The 18,520-nt window shown below is 38.4% G+C and overlaps 1 protein-coding gene across 1 annotated transcript in view; it reads right to left on the bottom strand.

The window, feature by feature from the left end:
• The window catches only part of atp9a (ATPase phospholipid transporting 9A), a 35,854-nt gene extending 18,820 nt beyond the window's left edge, over nt 1-17,034 (bottom strand). Inside the window, exons 1-14 of the mRNA XM_008287710.1 lie at nt 16,967-17,034; nt 12,620-12,764; nt 9,150-9,263; nt 8,828-8,936; nt 7,724-7,782; nt 6,732-6,783; nt 5,597-5,691; nt 4,968-5,048; nt 3,969-4,044; nt 3,441-3,517; nt 3,055-3,215; nt 2,359-2,501; nt 1,492-1,604; nt 546-755 (exon numbers count right to left, since the gene is read on the bottom strand). Of these exons, the coding sequence (XP_008285932.1) occupies nt 546-755; nt 1,492-1,604; nt 2,359-2,501; nt 3,055-3,215; nt 3,441-3,517; nt 3,969-4,044; nt 4,968-5,048; nt 5,597-5,691; nt 6,732-6,783; nt 7,724-7,782; nt 8,828-8,936; nt 9,150-9,263; nt 12,620-12,764; nt 16,967-17,034 (1,503 nt within the window). The remainder of the gene's footprint in view (nt 1-545; nt 756-1,491; nt 1,605-2,358; nt 2,502-3,054; nt 3,216-3,440; nt 3,518-3,968; nt 4,045-4,967; nt 5,049-5,596; nt 5,692-6,731; nt 6,784-7,723; nt 7,783-8,827; nt 8,937-9,149; nt 9,264-12,619; nt 12,765-16,966) is intronic.
• Nucleotides 17,035-18,520: the final 1,486 nt, after the last annotated feature.

Genomic DNA, 18,520 nt, shown 5'->3' with positions numbered 1-18,520 from the left:
GGATATTTTGTATCTTACAGGCTTTACTATATTTTACAGCTTACACTAGGTATGCTACTCTTTTAATTATTTCATATATTAACTGTGTGCTCTCTCCTGTGAACATTTGTCTCTAGTCTGCTCTTGTTTGTATCAGCTTTACCTTCATGCCTCTTTTGATGTCTTGGCCCATGCTCATATTTCCACATACTGAACTTATATTCAAAGTGAGCTCAGAGAAACCTTCAACTTTTATAACAACCTTGCAGTGTCACACAGTCTGTACAGTGAAGGTTGAACACCCAAGTGAAGTGAAAACATGTTTTTGATTCTTTAATCATTAAAGTTGTTCATGTTACATTTTAGGATATCATATTTAATAATATACTTAAATAGCAATTCAAGACAATATTATTGTACTAAATTTTATAACAGCACACGCCATGTGGGTTTTTGTAAAGCATGATTCTCTCAGTTTTTGAACCCTTCAGTCCTGTGGCTGATAGTAAATATCCAGAATGTCAATAAAATGGAAGAATGTGGTTCTGTGTGGCTAAGCAGTGTACCTCATCTGGACTGGACGCCTGGTAGACTCTGCATGTGTCTTCGTAGTGCTGCTCAGCCTCGGCCTGGTCAGTCACACCGTTGGACTCATACACGGGTGTCACGTTGTGCACCAGGGCGATGGCCTTCACAGCCTCGTGAACTCTGCTGATGATAGACTTTCGGACCTTAGTGGCTGCTGGAGCCCTGGAGGCTGGAGCATCATGGGTGGGCTGGAGATAATTATAGAAGGTACCGTGAATGAAAAAAAGGTTGGAGGAATCTGAAAAGAGTTAAAACAGTATTTTCCAATTGTAGTTGTTCGTTGTTGTAAAGGTTGTTCCAAGAGAAAGCATCTGTTGTGGCAAACAGAACTAATCATCTGTACTGGTAAATGAAAAAAATAGGCTTCATGAAAGCCTGTGGGGTCAAAATTGAAAAATAAATAGCTTATAAGAAAACTTGAAATCCCAAACACACGTTCAAAAACTAACTTAATGGAGATGTCTATGTTTTAGTTTGAGAAAGTAGTTGCTTCACCTCCCAAGTTTCCATGATTACTGTGATAGTGGCCAGTAAACATAACCAGATGTGCAGGGTAAATATGAACAATTTGCTTTTGCATTGTGGCTTTGCTATTTTTAGAAGGCAGTGCGTTCCAGGGGTTAATGGCAGCGTCATTAAAGGAGTCCGGTCAAAGCTTCGCTTGTGCACTAATCCTGTTTCCTGCTTCGCTAACCTCTGGTGTCAAGGGGGACAAAGAGTGTCATCTGAGGCCAGGAAGCACTCGACCAAACAATAATCACAAACTGATATGTTTCTTAAAACAATACTTGTGTCTGTTTGTTTTACCCGTTCTTCAGCTTTTGGAATTTCACTCCTGTTTTTCTAAACGTTGTGAGCGAATTTGTTCATTTTCCGTCACTTTTTCTCAATCTGGCAGTGCATTGCTTTGTGCGCGTCTTTTACCTGTGTGTAGGCGCTGAAAACGTGGCTTTGTACTTCATCCATAGAGTCCATCCCGTATGCCACAGTTCCAAGATGAAGACGCCTGAACACCATTTCGTTTTGGGTAAGAGTTCCTGGTAAAGATTACGAAACAGCCATCAAATAGTAAAAGCGTTAAAACGATATTTCTAAGACTAACTGGTTGTCAGATAGTTTTGCATTAGGATAAACAACAACAAATCTTAAATTATTTCATGGAGTTTTGTTGTTAAACAAACTCTATTAATGTCGATTTCAGTAAAAGTATTTCTACGCAGTTTGTGGGTTGGTTTTAACAAACAGTAATCATCTACCTAAAAGAGAATTTGCATGTCACATATGGTGACTGTTAAAACAGAAAGAAAACCAGAAGGCTTTGACACTACACACCACCGCTGTATCCTCACACTTACTTTAAAAGCATTTTCTGCCAGTGTATCAAAAAGACTTCAGGGGCCTCACACATACATTAGCCTGATCTGCAGACCCCACTGGCCTTATCACACTCTGGATGGGGAAATGGCCAATCATTTTATTGGGCAGGACGGCCATAAATCTGACGTCTAACACCTCACGCCTGAGGAAGTGCACTGGTGGAGGTGTTATGCTCTGAAGGTGTGCATGGATGAGAGACTTTGTTTTTCTTTCTTTTTTTTATGATTTAAGGGTCCAATAAGTAGCAAGTCTCAGGGAGCAGAAACGCCACCGCAGAACAACGCCCTTAGGGAAGGAAACAACTAAACTCTGTCTTACAGGATACTTCCTCGGCAAATCCTCTGCACTAAAACCTCTCATTTTAGTGCTCAGTAGTTCTGTTGGTCACACAAAGAAAGAGGCATGCAGTGTAACCTGTTTTGTCAGTCAGCAGGTAGGAGATGCGTCCAAGCTGTTCGGGTATGGTGCTGGCCCTCACCACCGTCCCAGGGATCTTGGAGTCTTTCTTAATCATCCAACTGAAAACCATCTTGCCCATATCCAGATTGACACGCAAACTGCATCAAATTTTAGGGAGAAAAAAAGTTCCTTTGAGTTTCTTAATATAATGCAACACTGCAGAAAACATTCAAACTAGAACCACATATAGAAGAAAATGAAGTAAAATGAACACATTTGGAATAATAACCTGTTGTTTCAGCTACGCAACAGGGAATACAGAAGTAAAATGCTTGTTATTCTATATATTTATCCAGTCTATATATATGGCAGCATGCTTTTTAAAAAGACAGCTAAACAACAGGCACTGCTTCGCAATTGAAGTAAGTGTTAAGTGTAGCATTTAACTGTAGTTTTCTACAAGAGTAAAAATAACCCCTCTGCAGTTCGAGGTGTAATTGATGATATATATACATTATTTCCTTTTTATCCCATGTTCCCTATAATTCACTAGATGGCTAACTAATTCATGTTAGGTAAAGTCAGAGACTGAGAGATGTGGGTGTTATATTTTAATATAATTTATTTTATATTGTATGGATTTGAAAACAACAAAGTGGGTAAGATTGGCCCATTGGTGGTTTTAATGTTAACAAGAATCTCAAGTCACACCTTATGGGCACAATGTGGGAGAAGAGCAGCAGGAAGCGAAAGATCTGGAGGTACCAACGGCCAGCGAAGTGCTGGAGGGCCACCATGACAAGGGACACCACCACCAGGGCCCCAAACAGGATCTTGGTCAAACAATTTACTTCCAGGTCAAACAAACCCACCTATCACGAGCAACAGGGGCAAACATTATAAGATGAATGAATGCAAACACAAACTGAATGTACAATATGTAGGTCAAAGTAAATCAACAAATGAAAAAAAAAGTTAAATTAACCACTCAGATGACCTAATCTGGATATGCATTTTAAAAATCCTTCAAGCAAATAGTCCTTTTTGCTACAAAATGACCAAATGTTTGTCTCCAGGCTCGGCCAACACTACTGTACCTTGTGCCTTGGGTTGGAGGTGTTCATGACACTGCGCAGTTCTTTGCCTGTGTAAATCACAACCCCCACCACTGTGCCTGGAGTGAGGGAGAGAAAAAGACCAAAACCTCTGCCTCAGGTCAATATAAAAAAGGTACAACATAAAACATAGTATGTCTGGAAGATGTCTCCCAGACTTAAAATCTTGACATGATTAAACTTTTTTCGAATGAAGAATGTCATTTGCAATATAGGATGCAGATTTCCAATTGCTTGATGGGTAACATATGTTAGTGTGGGTTAAACTAGCTTCACTCTCCTGCAGAAGAAGCCCTCTTTCTTTACAACTATGGTTAGCTGCCCTGGGGCTATTTAAAAATGAGCAAAACGTTGGGCTGCCTCATTGTTATTTCAGTGCGTATATTTGGTTAGACAAGTTGTCAGATAAACAGTTATGAAGGAAACAACACTCCAGCGCAGCAAAGGCTGGTCCTGGTTACTCTCTGCTTACTAGCTGATTTATAGGTGCACCACCGTTCAGATATTTACCAGAGGCGACAACAGTGCTGGCCCACAGGGTGTTCTCAATACTGAGACTTTCATTAGCTGGTGGGTCGCCGTCCTCCTGTAACATTTGGTACAACAAATATTCAGAATGATGCAGGATGACAGAAAACAGTTTAAAAAATCCTAAATATGTTAAAATATGTTCGTTATTGCAACATTTATTTTTTTGCAGTTATCCATTTAAACGATATTTTTCTCATTCAGAAAGGTGTCTTTTACATTCATACTTTTGCAATATTGTACAGTACTTGACAACTGCTGCATGAGAAGACAGAGAACAGCAATAAGTTAAAAGGCGTTATGATAAGATAGTTGAGTACTATACAGTTGTGTGCATTTTAAAACCTTTCTTGCTATTGACAACTTAATCATTAACCATTGCTTTTCCAGTTGATCCACTGAATCAGTTCATCATTAGTGTTAATAGACAGCAACTTCTGCTGTTTGTTAAATAAAACTTGACAAGGCAATTATTGCATTGCTGGAAGTTAAAGTGGGACTCTTGTTGTGTTCCTTTTAACTCATATACTGTTCATCAAACATTTGTTGGATATTAACTTGTTTTTTTATGTAGCTGGAAGGTAAACTGACAATATATAGAGAGAGTTTGCCACATTATTGTAGTAACAAGAAGGTTTTTGAACTCTGAATTTAATCAATCAAAGGGTTTTAAAAAAAGTGCTGCTATAGATAGTTAAATAAGAAAAAACTTATTACACTGATAGATTTCAGTGTATTTGTAAATAAAAGAACAAGGCTGAGATAATAAATCAGTTACAGTGATCTCAGAAGGCAGTAAAAGACAAACATTTCTCTCTATGCAGTTTATCCTGCATTTCCATGGACTTCACTCACATTTAATAGCATTCAGTTCAAACTTCTGCTACGAGATGAATGTGAAATTGCCTTGAAATTAACATAAAGGGTTATATATCTGAAAAGGAGCTTAGAGTTGAGCAGCATGGCAATGTAAGCACTTACCCTGGTGAAAGTTCCAATAAAGTTATGGATATCAATGTTTGGCTCTTCTGCATACACATATGATCTAATTTGGAGAAGGTCCTGTCAGACATTGACAAAAATGGTTAAGGATTACAAACAGAAGTGAAGAACATTCAAGTCACACAAGTCTTAGTGAGGTAATGAAGTTACCAAATTGACACAAGCTCGAAATACTGTTTTTGTTTTTTTTTTAAGTTCAGAAAATAAAAGTACACAAAGAAATCAGCCAAATATACTTTATCTGGGTGTGCCAGAATGTTGGTACACAACTACATTATCATTTACAGCTTGTATCTGCATTTTACACCGAGAAACTTTGCTTGAGGCTATAATTAGCAGACAAACTGCTATGACACATTCAAACAATAATTACTCCCAGACTTGTTTGACAAATATGGCAGCTATATGTTGTTTATTCTCCAAAAACGTCCGGTCAGCAGTGACTCAGGGGCAGCATGGGTGGGAACAGTTGCAATTTAAGGGTGAGTGACACCCAGAGCTGCAACTTACCGGTATTTATTATCAATGGTTAATCATTTGGTGCCATTTGGTGCATATTACAAAAAATACCTGCATCCTTACGACACATGCTGTATTTCAGGACTCACAGCAGCAGTTGGCAATCTCTGAGTGCAGGCCACTGGGAGGCGTAGTTTCCAGTCCGTCTCTCCATCCAGCTGGTCAGTGCGCAGGAAACAGGAGCCTGGGAAGGGAGAGGACAAGAGCTGCTACTGATGCTGAATGAAAACACATCCACCTCTAGGGGGCAACAATGGACAGGCTTTTACTTAAAGGAGGAACCTCACATCCTACATTCTTGATGATGGCACTGACAGTACAAATCACTACATTTATATTTCATGCTGAGGGCCATCTAGCCATTTCTTTATCGTGTTATTTCTTCTAATAAACATCCATTTGAAGTTACTGGCATGATCAAATACATTAAATAAGCCTATAAAACAATTTTAGCCTGGGGTCACAGATGAACTGCTGTGAATGGGACTGAACAGTTTATTAGTTGTGGAGCGATCTACCAAAGCCCATCCCCCCCACCAGCCTGCATGCATCATCCTGCCCAAAACTCCCACTCCTGGTCCCGGCCCTTCATAATTGACCTAATGGCCTCCACATGGAAGCGAGATAACCAAAGACTATTTCCAGTAAAACAAAGTTGTTGTTTTTCTTCCCCCAACAGGAAGAAGCACCAACAACAAGCACCTAGCTCTTCTTATGGAGTCACGTTTGGGTTGCTGCAGATGGGAAAATCAAACTGCCTATGGGGATTTGGGCGTGCTGTGCCTTAATGCTTGTTGTTTCAAATGCACATTGCAAGGAAATTCACCAAGTTTGTGTGATCACTGACACATGCTGTCCTAATCCATATTTGATTATTCAGATGAGGCATCCTCCTCTCATGTCTCCTGTTTTCTCTTTGTATTTGATTTCTGAGCGTCCCTCGATTTTCCTTTTCATTGTCTTCTCATTTGAATGACAAAATTAGTCGGGAGACAAAAATGAAAGGAGAGCAATTGTTTGTCTCAGTGAGTAGCGACTCTCCACCGCACCACACTTTTGAGTGACAATTTAGCGGTTACAATTTATACATTGTATGGCTTCCTGTCCTGGCTCAGGGCTAATCCCTGTACCTCAGCGCCTTTTTAAACAAGTCATTTCCCCAGCCAGCCAGGCAGCCAGCCAGCCTGTTGTGGATATGTGGATGAATGACCAGCAGATGTTTACCATTTCTTTCAGAGGTCCTTAAAAAGATCATGTCAGCAGGAACACGCTGGTTCTACAAAGAGAGGCAGAAAGAAAAACATGACTTCAACATCACATCCTGATCCTGCACTTTTCCTCCTCCCTCCTCTGGTCTTTAACTGTAGAAAACTAAGACTTTTAGCTTTTCATGTACCACATTACCAACAGTCACTCAGTCAAAATAATAAGCCCTCCAGCAAATCATCCTGTCGTGTCCCGAACAGGACCTTGCCAGATTTTACACTCTGAATGACCTGCTTCCATAGACAAACTCCCCATTCAGTTTTATCTGGAAAGCTTTCCAAAAGTTGTTCTTTGAACAGATTATTGCTAAGTGGTTGATAGTTTTAAAAAGATGTTGTATGACTCTTCAAATGCAGGCCAATTTAAGCATTCTAACTACTGGTTTCGGCTCCACATTTCTAAATAGTAACCCACATAACTCTGAATCACTGTCACATTAGTTAAATGTGTAGGACAACATGTGTGACCTTTCCCTCAGCTGCACTGAAATGAGTGATTCAGGAAGAAGCACTCAGTTGGAAACTGAAGACAGGACTGACATCTCATATTTCATGTACAAAGACCTCAGAGAATTTAGCAGGAGAGCAACACAACCGATTCCCCCCCTCCCCAATCAAAAAACAAAACTTAGACATATTAAACTACAAACTATAAATTGGATTTCAAGGGAAAAATCTTTCAATAAATAGTACTTAATTGAATTTGTGTTTAGGATCTAATTAAAGGCATTTTAGGTTCACATCTGCTTTGTATGCATTGAGTTTGACAGGCTGAAGCTCAGCATTGATCACAAGATTACAAAATCTTTACTAACTCCTTTCACCTCAGTCACCAGTGGAGCACAGAAGATTAACAACCCCCTCATTATTCGCTGTCATACAAATGGTAACATGACAGTCCTAAAAAGCAAATTCTATTCACAGATGTGGATGAAACAATCTTCAACAAACCTTTTCCACAATTATAAGATCACCAACTTGAATGCCACTGCTTTTAACCTTCACTGTGCCTGAAATATAGAACAAATTTAAAAGTTAATGAAGAGTTTTGCACGTTTGTATATTATCAGATGGTTTGCATCTGGGGTAACTATAGGGCATTTAAATTTGTCAATCACATAAACATTGACTTTGGATTTTAGTCTATAAAGTTGTGCTGATTATAAAGTAGTCTTTTATTTATTTTTTTAATCAAACATGACTTCAAAAATCCAACTTTGATGTATTCTTTGGGAGAACGGTTGTCCTGCATGCCTCACCAGTCACCTCAGTGAATTTGGGAAAGTAATTCTCCATGCAGATTTGAAAGAATGCTGGGGGAGTTGAGCCTTTTCTCTCATTCCACTTGGAACGAACGGGCAAAATTGTTTGGAAGAGATCACTGACCCTTGAACTCTGCCGTGACCTCTGGGCTTTGCATATGTAAGACATTAATATTGCTATGCAATAGGGTTCATGGGACTTCCCATTAGGGCTCTGCACCACTAATGCAATTACATTTTACACATTACTTTAGAAAAGACACATAAACAGCATTTCATTGCAGAACAAAATGTGACAAAATGGCTTATTTATCTAAAAAACACGAGGAAATGAAAGGTTTTTAATCATTATTTCAAGTAGTTGTGTTCACAAACATAGCTGTGATTTAACTAAAGTTAGACAAAATGACTGCAAACAGTTTCTTAATATGATAGAAAATATTACGCAAAGTTCTGACATCATAAAGTTTCTATTAACCACAAAATATGCACAGGGGTCGCTATCATGGAGGCAACCAGTCATTGTGTTTATGGGTAAAACAAGCTGCCACATCAAAGGGGCAAAGTGATGGAAACCACAAGAGGTCTCCTGCTTTTTATTGCTGGTAGCACTTTATACCAAGGCCTCTTATGTACACTTTTACATCTCTGCTTTGAATTACCTACCATTTCCCCTAGCCCCAATAAGCTTTAATAGGACCAACCTCCTACAGTTAATAGACGCTGATGCTGAGAAATAAGGAACACAGATATCTACACAGACAAACATGCCCGATGTTGTTTTAGTTCTTACCTCTTGTTGAAAGTTTGCTGTAAATCTGAGAGTTCACCTCTTTGTCCCGAAGGTAGCATCTTATTTCTTCAACTGCCTCCCTCATGATGGTGATAATCAAAACAAGACCCTGAAGAGTAGAAAAGTCACAATTAAAAAGTGATTCAAACAAAGCACAGAACAAACAAACTTTATGTAAGTGATAGCAGTGGAAGTTGGCAGAAAATACAGGAACCTGAATTTACACAAAAGAAACACACTGAAAAAGCACTGATCCCAAATAATGTCTGGAAACTGTAGCTAATCGACTGTAATGATTAACAGTTAGTGAAATGCCACATACCAAAGGGACCCAGTAGGTGTAGAGGGCACCTAAGCGTAACTCCTTGACAAATTGAGAGCAGGCCAAGAGCAAAAAGTACAAGTTGAAGAAGTACTTGAACTGATTGAACAGCACCTGAGAACACAAAACAAGAAAGCGCAGAGTGAAATATTTGCTGTGTGCCAAGTTATTATGTGTAATATTATACAGACATTTACCGCTGGAAAGACATCTGTGGTCTCTGTGTACTTTGTTATGCCACTTATGGCAATGTGTGTAGATGAAAGTACATATGGGCATCAATGAAAAGGACTTTAGGTATACAGACACATTTTTTTACACCACCAATTTTAACGTGTTTCATGTGACAAGTGTAACAGTGCTTCCTTTAAAATTAAAAAATATTTTAAAAGTCTCTAAAGTAGGAGAGGGTGAGCTAGAAAAAAATCCTCTGTCACTGTATAATTCTACAACTTGACATCGATACCTATACATAGCATAATTACAGTTGAAATAACAGTTCAATAATCAATTACTTGATTAACAGAATATTAATTGGCAAGTATCTGATAACCTGTTATTTGCTGTCAAGGAAAAAAATCACAAAAAAATATCCCACTGTTATGTAGATTTTTGGCGTGTTGGTAGATTTGGGTATTTTTCGCAATTTTCTGACACTTTGTGGATTCAGTTTAATCAACAAAATAACCTGCAATTGATTCATTGACAAAAAAAAATATCTGTTGTCGCAGCTCTGATATGTCACAAATATTACATTATTACCTGACTGCAATTATCTGATCCATTGGACTGTGTGATAAAAGCTGGATGAAACTGAGAGAAGTGTCATATTCTGCAGAGGTTTAACAGCACCAACTGTTTATCTCAAGGCACTTCATTTTTAATACTGCAACTGCATTTTGATGAGCACCAAACCACTGCGCCACTCTGGGTACATTTTGGTTTTATGCCAAATGAAATAAGAGAGCTCAATAACTTGGAGGACAACTCATTGGTTTTGCCGCAAAATGGTGCTTTTCACTGCTTTTGTACTATTGAATAAATAAATATATTCATAAAAATGAATAGAAGCAAAAAAAACAGAGAAAGACAGTTTAATTGTTAATCATCAACTAAAATTTAGGATCACAGCTGCCCCACTTAAAAGATTTTTCTTGGTGAATTAAACAAGAATTAAAAAGATTCTTCAAACTGATGAACGAAGAAACATACTACTATACATAATAAATTACAACACTGTCCATATTGGCTTTAAACAGCCAGAAATATTAAAAGGGATGACTACTACCATACAAGTAATGTGGCAACAATTCAGACTGCACTCACATGTGTACATTTTCACATTATATATCAACATATCACACACTCTTAGTATAAACTGTACAATTTTCAGTTAGATCTTCAAATCTTTTTATGAACCAATAGATACGGAGCAATGTGCAAACACATATAGTTGCTTTTCATCCACCAGAGTCACTCTTAAATTTAACACCCATGCTACAGCTTTGCTCAATTTCATTACCACCAGTGTGTGAGATTAGCACCGGGAGAAAACTTGTGTCTTCACATTGCTGCTTTATGACATTACCAAAACTGCAGCCAAGCGGAGACTAGAGCACAAGAAACCAGTCACAGAAACATGAAGTCTGCTATACGTTCTAGAGGAAGGAGCTTCTTGACATCAACCAACGTAAGTGAAAAGCATTACAATTTGCAATGCAAAAAACCTTTGCTCTTGTCTTTTGCTTTCCAAACAAATCTGAGCTACTTTTAATGTCTGACTCCATAAACAAAAATAAGATCTTAAGACAACTGAATGCCTAGAAAACAAATGCATATGTAAATCAGATAGGGAAAATGCAACAATCATAAACTGCTGTCCATGTAAGAAACTTTAAACCAAGGACAGAGCTGTTACTACTGTGCTCTTCTGGTAACATAAAAGTGCTTATAAGGACCTGATGCTGTGAAATAATGCAGGCGTTTGTCCAAATGTTCCTGAAACTATCCATCACCTCTTTCTTATTATTCAAAGAGTTTTAGTTCATTGTGACACACTGCTCTATTCAAAAATGGCTAATTGTCTTCTCTTACCACTTGACATGCAAACTGAAGAAAGTAATTAATATTCCATTTACAAATCAAGCCTCACATGCACATGAGGCTGATGCATTCCTATGACGGTGCAAACTGTGCATCTGTCACAAAATGCCTTATGGCGTAAGTTGAAGCAGCAGAAATGCAACCAGCATCTGTCAGAGGCATGCTGATACCTGGTTATATGGGGTCAGGCTGAGTAGAAGAAAACAAGAGAGCAGCATTTTGACTAAAGAGATGCAAAAAAAGAATAAATAAAAATACAAATAATATTATCATTTGAGGCATCTTTCTGACCTACAATTGAAAAGATACGTCCATTTATTCATTAGTTGCAGTTTATTGATAACTATTTTAGCTACTTTTCATACCAAAATGCCAAACATTTGCTGGTGCCTCATTCTTAAATGTAAGTTGTTTTTTTCTCTGTTTTATATTGTTAAAAAGATAGAAAAGTAGAATGTGAGGCAAAACCTTAGTATTTAGCCTCTAGTTTGGGTTTAGGAGGCAGAAAGCCTCCTCATTTTTATAATTTGGCTTCCAGCTTTCATTTTCGATAAAGCTTCTCCTCTCCTTCACCCTCCGTACATTTATTGGCCACCAGTGCACGTCATTACTTTGTGTCTTCTGTCTCCTCTTTCCTCTTTGTCCTTGTGCTATACTGCAGGTATCTCTGGAAGCGGACCTGCATGTTCCTGATCTGCATTTTCTGGCCTTACCAACCAGCCCAGCGTTTATTGTTGATCCCAACTCGTCTTTTCTCTTTTCACCCTTCTTCTCCCAAGTCGATAAAGACGTCTTCAGTCCTTGACCTTGGTTCTGCTCAAGGTTTCTTACTGTTACAAGGGAATCCTTCTACTTCTCTCTATTATAACACACTGTAAAGTATTTTCTTTACTGTATTAAGTACACTGAGATGCCTTGTGTTGTCAATTGGTGCTATATAAATGAAACTGAATGGAACTGAATTGATTATCTTAAGGTTTTTGGACTGTTTAAATGATTTACAGACATAAGGTCAGGGTGGTTCTACGATGCACTTTTCAGTTTTTACTGATCACTTAAAAAGAAAATAATCATTAAACAATTGGGAAAAACAGCTGTCAACTTAAATTGAAAATACCTATTAGTTGCAGTCCTGACTTGGTCAGTGAGTCACGACAACAAGCACCAACACTTTGATGACCTACATTACAAGCAGCCAGTAGGCTAGGGGTAAAAAAAAACAATAAAGCTGACTAGATTCTGGGATTATGATTCTCTGAAAATGTGTCCAATGAGCTGATAGTGAATCACAGCAGGACTAAAAGAGGTGGGTGGCTGTGGGGTTAAACAGAGGGAAGGTGAAGGGGTGACCTTTGACTGACACTAACCCCAGGCAGGAAGGTGAAGAAGTTGTACTTCTGGTTGTTAATGACATTCCTGGGGTACCTCTGCTCCCTCTTTTCTGGGTGGCCAAGCCACACGGTGCGGGGACGGAAGTCGCCCATGCCACAGCATCTCGACCACGGGCAGCACCTGAGAGGAAGAGGCACAGGAATGTTCAGAAATATCACATTTAATCTCAATGTTTGGTTCAGAAACACACATGCTGAGAAAAAGATCTTTAAAAGATCACAGAATCAGCTGATTCATGAAGGATATTTCACTCCAAAAAACTCCCTAAAACACTCAGAACCCTGTGTTGTATTTTGTAAAGCTGTAGAGATAACTCCTCCATTTTTAATAAATTGCCTGTCACATCCCTTTGTTAATGTGTTGCTTATTGCTGCCATAAACCCACCAAACAGACAAGCTAAGTTGAAAGTCCGTGACCAAAGAGTCTGACTAGATCATGCCTTACAAAATAAATATTAACTTTATCTGGAAAGACTAGTCACTCCCTTGACTCCACCTAAACCAAACATTCCATATCAATTAACTAAGAGCTCAGCGGCCTCAGAATTTAAAATTGAGCTATTCTGAACAACGTAAAATGCTGTATGTTCATGAGAATGGCTCAATTTTGTTAATGCCAACAATACTCATGGTTTTCATGGGATTGTGTATAATTAACAATGAGATCAATCCACAACTGACATAATCGTGAGTTGCAGTCCTAGTGCACATTAGGATCTAGAGATTGAACTGCCAGTTCTAGTTCCCACCTCCTGAGAATACTTCATGTTGATCTAAAATGAGTAATCTGACTGTACAAAAATGTCCAGGAGTTCCACCAAGTTCTGTTCTGAGACCTCCTTTGTTTAAAATCTATGATCCCTATAGCACAACTGAAAGAAAACACCAAAATGTTTTAGCATTGTTATACAGATGACACAAATTGAAGAAACAACACTATGAAAACCGAGGCGAAACAGAAAGCCAAATAAATTAGATTGCTATTATTTTGAAAGACTTTGTGACACGATAAGATAAGATAAGATAAGATAAGATAAGATAAGATAAGATAAGATAAGATAGAACTTTTTTTCATCCTGAGGGAATATCTTGCACCAGATGTTGCTTAGAAAAAAAGACAATAATATCAGAATAAACACAGTATCAAATAGAATAGGAAGAAAATGTAACTACAAGAGGGAAGAGGGCGAAGGCGGTGCAGTGGCATAGAAGATGGGGAAGTAGTGTGGTTTATCCCCATGCAGTCCCCTTCCTTCTGCAATACTCACGATTGTCCGCAAGACGCACAACCGTCCAAAATTTTTTTATTGCAGTCATCTTTTATTAAAAAAACATTACTAAAATAAAATAAAATAAATGGGTCACAATTTTATCAGTAAAGGCCTTTTTTTCATATCTTTTTCAGGAAAAAAAAAAAGTAAATGATGATGTGATGACTTTGTTGTGGTCTGTACCAAACAAATCATGCTCCCCTATATCAGGAGAATACAGTTTGTTGGCTGGGGCATTTCTGTAGCACCATAATTCTTCAATTACAGGAATATTTTAAGACACATTTTACCTTTGCTAAAAAAAAAAAATTCTTATGATTCAAATATCAGGTCATTCCATCTCATACCATTAAATTTGTACAACAATTTCTGCTTTGCCACATCTTATTTGACTAAAATTTCTATAGCATTACATAGATATTTATCCTTGATAACACTTGTGAAATTTTCCACAAATATACCAAAAACTTTTTTAAGGTTCCATTTTTTTTAATTGCCTATCAACCTACTTTCAGCCCTTTTAATTAATTAATTAATTTATTTTATTTTGCTCATTGAAATTTTAGACATTGTTTGCATGACATTATCTCAGAAACTATTAGATTTTTTTTTTTTTTTTTAAACTTAAATTTTCATAGTGGTTTCTCATCATGCCACTAATTCTGAATCTGCAATATTAGACAAGCAGATGCACTACTAGTCTTTGAATATAAGTGAGCTAAAATATGGGGGGAAAAAAGTCAAAGTCATCATGACAATGTCATTTAGCACACATGACCGAAAAGATGATAATGCAGAAGTCAGCTTGTGATATTTTCGGAAAACTTTGTAGTTGCATGTCACATTAACACAGAACAAGACATACTGAATGCACTTGGCCATATTGCAATTCTGATCATGTTTTAATCATTTTTTCAGTCCTACAATGCAATTTATTGTCCTGTTTTAATACATGGCAGTTTATTTTGCACTTTCTACTTTATTTTGATAATTGAAAACTTAGTTATGGACATGGTTTTGTGCTTCTTTAATATGTTGCATGTACAGTACCTTTGTCAGTGGCGATTCTACAGGGGCCTACAGGGGCCAGTGCCCTACAGGGGCCAGTGCCCCTGTGCTGACTGTGTAATAAAATGATCGCTTTATAACGATGACGTGCCAGTGCCGAAACCAAACCTGGCTCTCTGCTCTATACGATGAATTAGAGCGACGTGCCCAAATTGTAGCTCGGCTTTGCTCTCGGTGCTGTCTCCTGGACATATACCAACACGCAGTTCATTTGCAGTTGGAACATCAGCGTACTTGATGACGTCACCACCTCCGCACGGACACCACATAATGCAGGACTGTTTTATAGGACCAATGGTGAGTAAAGTAATTAACAGTATCCACCCGTGCTCAGTATAGATGGTTAACGTTACTTGTTAAATGAAATGTATGTGTAACAGGGTTAGTGGTGCAACAGTGGTTGTGCGTTAAATATAAAAATGTATTATTGTATTAGTAATATGTAATATACACTACCAGTTTACCAAACAGCACAACCACCATAACCTGTTGCTGTAGTTTGATTTTGAATGGCAGCAAACCAAACCACTTATGTTACCTATGACGAATTTTAAATGTTCCTTATGGTAAATGGTAAATAGTCTGCTTTTTTCTACCTTTGTGGTATCCAAAGCTTTACCATGTGTTTGTCATTCCCCCATTCACACACATTCATACACCAGTGGCGACAGAGATGCCTTGCAAGGTGCTGCCTGATTTCAGGTTCACTGTCTTGCCCAAGGACACTTTGACTGTGGAGGGGCGGGGGATCAAACCGCCAACCTTGCAATTGGAGGACCACAGCCGCCTTATGTGCCTTATGTGACAAATTTCAACACTGGGCCTTATAACCAGTGTAATTGTTTCAGTTAAACATTTGTTTAATTTTAATATGGAGTAAATACAAGTTTTTAGTGCTTAAATATTTATTCATTTTATTTTACCTTTATTTTACCAGGTAAAAACGTCTGAGAACCAGTTCTCATTTGCAAACATGACCTGGCCAAGAGGCACCAGCAGAAACAAATACACATGTAAATTACAGGCACAAACAGACACATAACAAACAAGTAAGAAGCATGGGAGCATACAGTTGTCCTCAAATTTAGTCATATCCTCCCATGAAAGAAGGAAAAAACAGCTGTCACTAAAATAAGTTGGAATTTACAAAAGTAATAAATAAATTAATGGAAATCATGGCATTGCTTTTGAATTGTGGTTCAACACAAATTTTTAAATAAATATATATATATATATATATTTAGATTGTCTAGAACCGCCACTGAAACCTGTGTAGCATTGCTTTGCTCCCCTATAGGTGCAGGTTGGACAGGTGTATCGGATGCACTGACGGTCCAGGATTGACTATATGTGATGCTAGTAACTGTAAATCATGCACTGGTGAGCCGTGCATGTGTGCAGGCCAGCATTAGTGCATCACCACAGCCCATCTGCAGCTTGAACTCCTTACTGACGGTGACATCATGCTAGCCCGGTCAGGCTACTGGCTGCATGTCAGCACTGTGCTTCTCCATCATCATCATCATTTCTGAGGCCTTCCCCCTTGGTGTGAAAAAAACAACACCCCCACGGAGCATCATATCATCACCATGTGAATTCAAGGACAAGTTTCTCTGAGAGATTCCTGCTCTTCGACACGCTGAGCTCATGTCGGTCGAGCAAATATTGACACGGGCGTCAAATGCACTTGTTCCAGCAACACCCCGGAACAAGGATGTCTCATACTGCTCCGGCTAACGCTGTTAGCTGTTTTATGCTAAATAAAAGCCCATATCATATTTTAATAGCAGAAAATGTATGCTAGCTTACTGTTCTCCTCGTTTTATGACCATAGAAACGAGGCTAGCTAGCATAATGTAGCCACTGTAGCTCCCGTGAAACAATTTATCGGCCAAACAGACAACAGCAACGGACAAAAAAAAAACAAAACACGTAAACAAATGGCTTCCCGTTAATATCACGGTGCCGGATAAACGCCCTTACCCATTCCTGTGTTTGCCGTCGTGTCGCTTCGGTCGCCTGACAGGCTGTAGCGGGATATTGTCGGTCATTCCTGCAGCCCCCTGGTAGCGGGTGTCGGCGAGCGGCAGGCAGCCCGGCAGGAGCGGTTCTGGGCGGAGGCTTCACGGCTGTCAGTCACGCAATGACGGTTCAACAGTCAGCAGGTCACCGGCACAGCCAACACAAGACCCAACACAAACCCCCGGCTCACCGAGACACTGACACACTTCTAGACTTTTCTTTTTAACATTTATTTCTTCATTTCTAAGCCACTCTATAAACTGCTTTTTGGGACCAGCAGTCGTGGAAAGTAACATAGACACAAGAAGAATCCCAGAATTATACATATAACCCAGAAGGAGAGACAAACAACCAAAAATTAGGTGTAACAGACCTAAAAGACATTTAAATTAAGAGCATACAGAGATTAAATAAAGAAACAAAGAGATACAAAACAACCATAAAAGGTATGAGATGCTAAATGTCCCAAATGTGGCACAAAAGACCAACAAAGAGTTGACAAATGACCAAAATGTGACACAGATAAAAGTGCAACGCAAATAACCACAAAGAGATATGAAGCGGCCAAAATAAATAAAATAATCGAAATGTGACACAAAATGACCTCAGAGAGACACAGAATGACTACAAAGAAGTGGAAAAAAGCAACCAGAATGTGACAGAACATTATCAAAAGCAAACGGCCACAAAGAGATGCAAACCCCCCAAAATTGAGCATAGTGTAGTACAAAATGAGACACAAAACAACCATAAAGAGATATGAGATGCTAAATGTCCCAAATGTGACACAGGACTAAAAATTAAATGCAAAGAACCACAAAAAGATACAAAACAGCCAAAATGAGGCCTAAAATAACCCAAATGTGACACAAAATTTCCTCAAAGAGACAAAGAATGGCTACAAAGAGGTAAAAAAAACAAAAAAACAATCAGAATATGACAGAACATTATCCACCATCTCAGATTTTAAATCATTACATTATTTTGGCTGAATTTTAAGAATTTTACATGTTTTTAGACCTGGGAATTGTTGTATTTTTACAGTCAAGACAAACACGTAATTTAATGGGTTTAACAGTCACACAAGACCCACAGCCATGAAATTTGCCGTCATTCACATGAGCTGAGGCAATTTGAATTATCGTCAGTTTCTCTGTTCAGTGTTTATTTCAAGTATGTATATGGGAACATTCAGTTAGGCAAAATGAGCCTCATATGTTGTCAAATTTCAACATGAAGAAAACATGGAAGCAACTTGTTCCTTCACACATCTAATGACATCATGTGGGCCGCCATGCACACCAGTTTTTGAGTCATATCACCATTTTGACATGACAAAATAGGAACATTGGCCTACTGTCCTACATCAGATTCTACTGATGTCAGAGGTCTAGCAATGCCTGCATTTTTATGGCTATATATATATATATATATATATATATATATATGTTGTCTGAGTCCTCACTAAATGTTTTGGGCTGTGGGACAACAAGGAGAGTGGGTGGATGTACACTA

This window comes from Stegastes partitus, unplaced genomic scaffold, assembly GCF_000690725.1.
Source record: "Stegastes partitus isolate 25-593 unplaced genomic scaffold, Stegastes_partitus-1.0.2 Scaffold12, whole genome shotgun sequence".
In the NCBI taxonomy this organism is placed as follows: domain Eukaryota; kingdom Metazoa; phylum Chordata; class Actinopteri; family Pomacentridae; genus Stegastes; species Stegastes partitus.
Note: the sequence above shows the minus strand (reverse complement) of the source record. Positions and strands in the feature narration are given on the sequence as shown.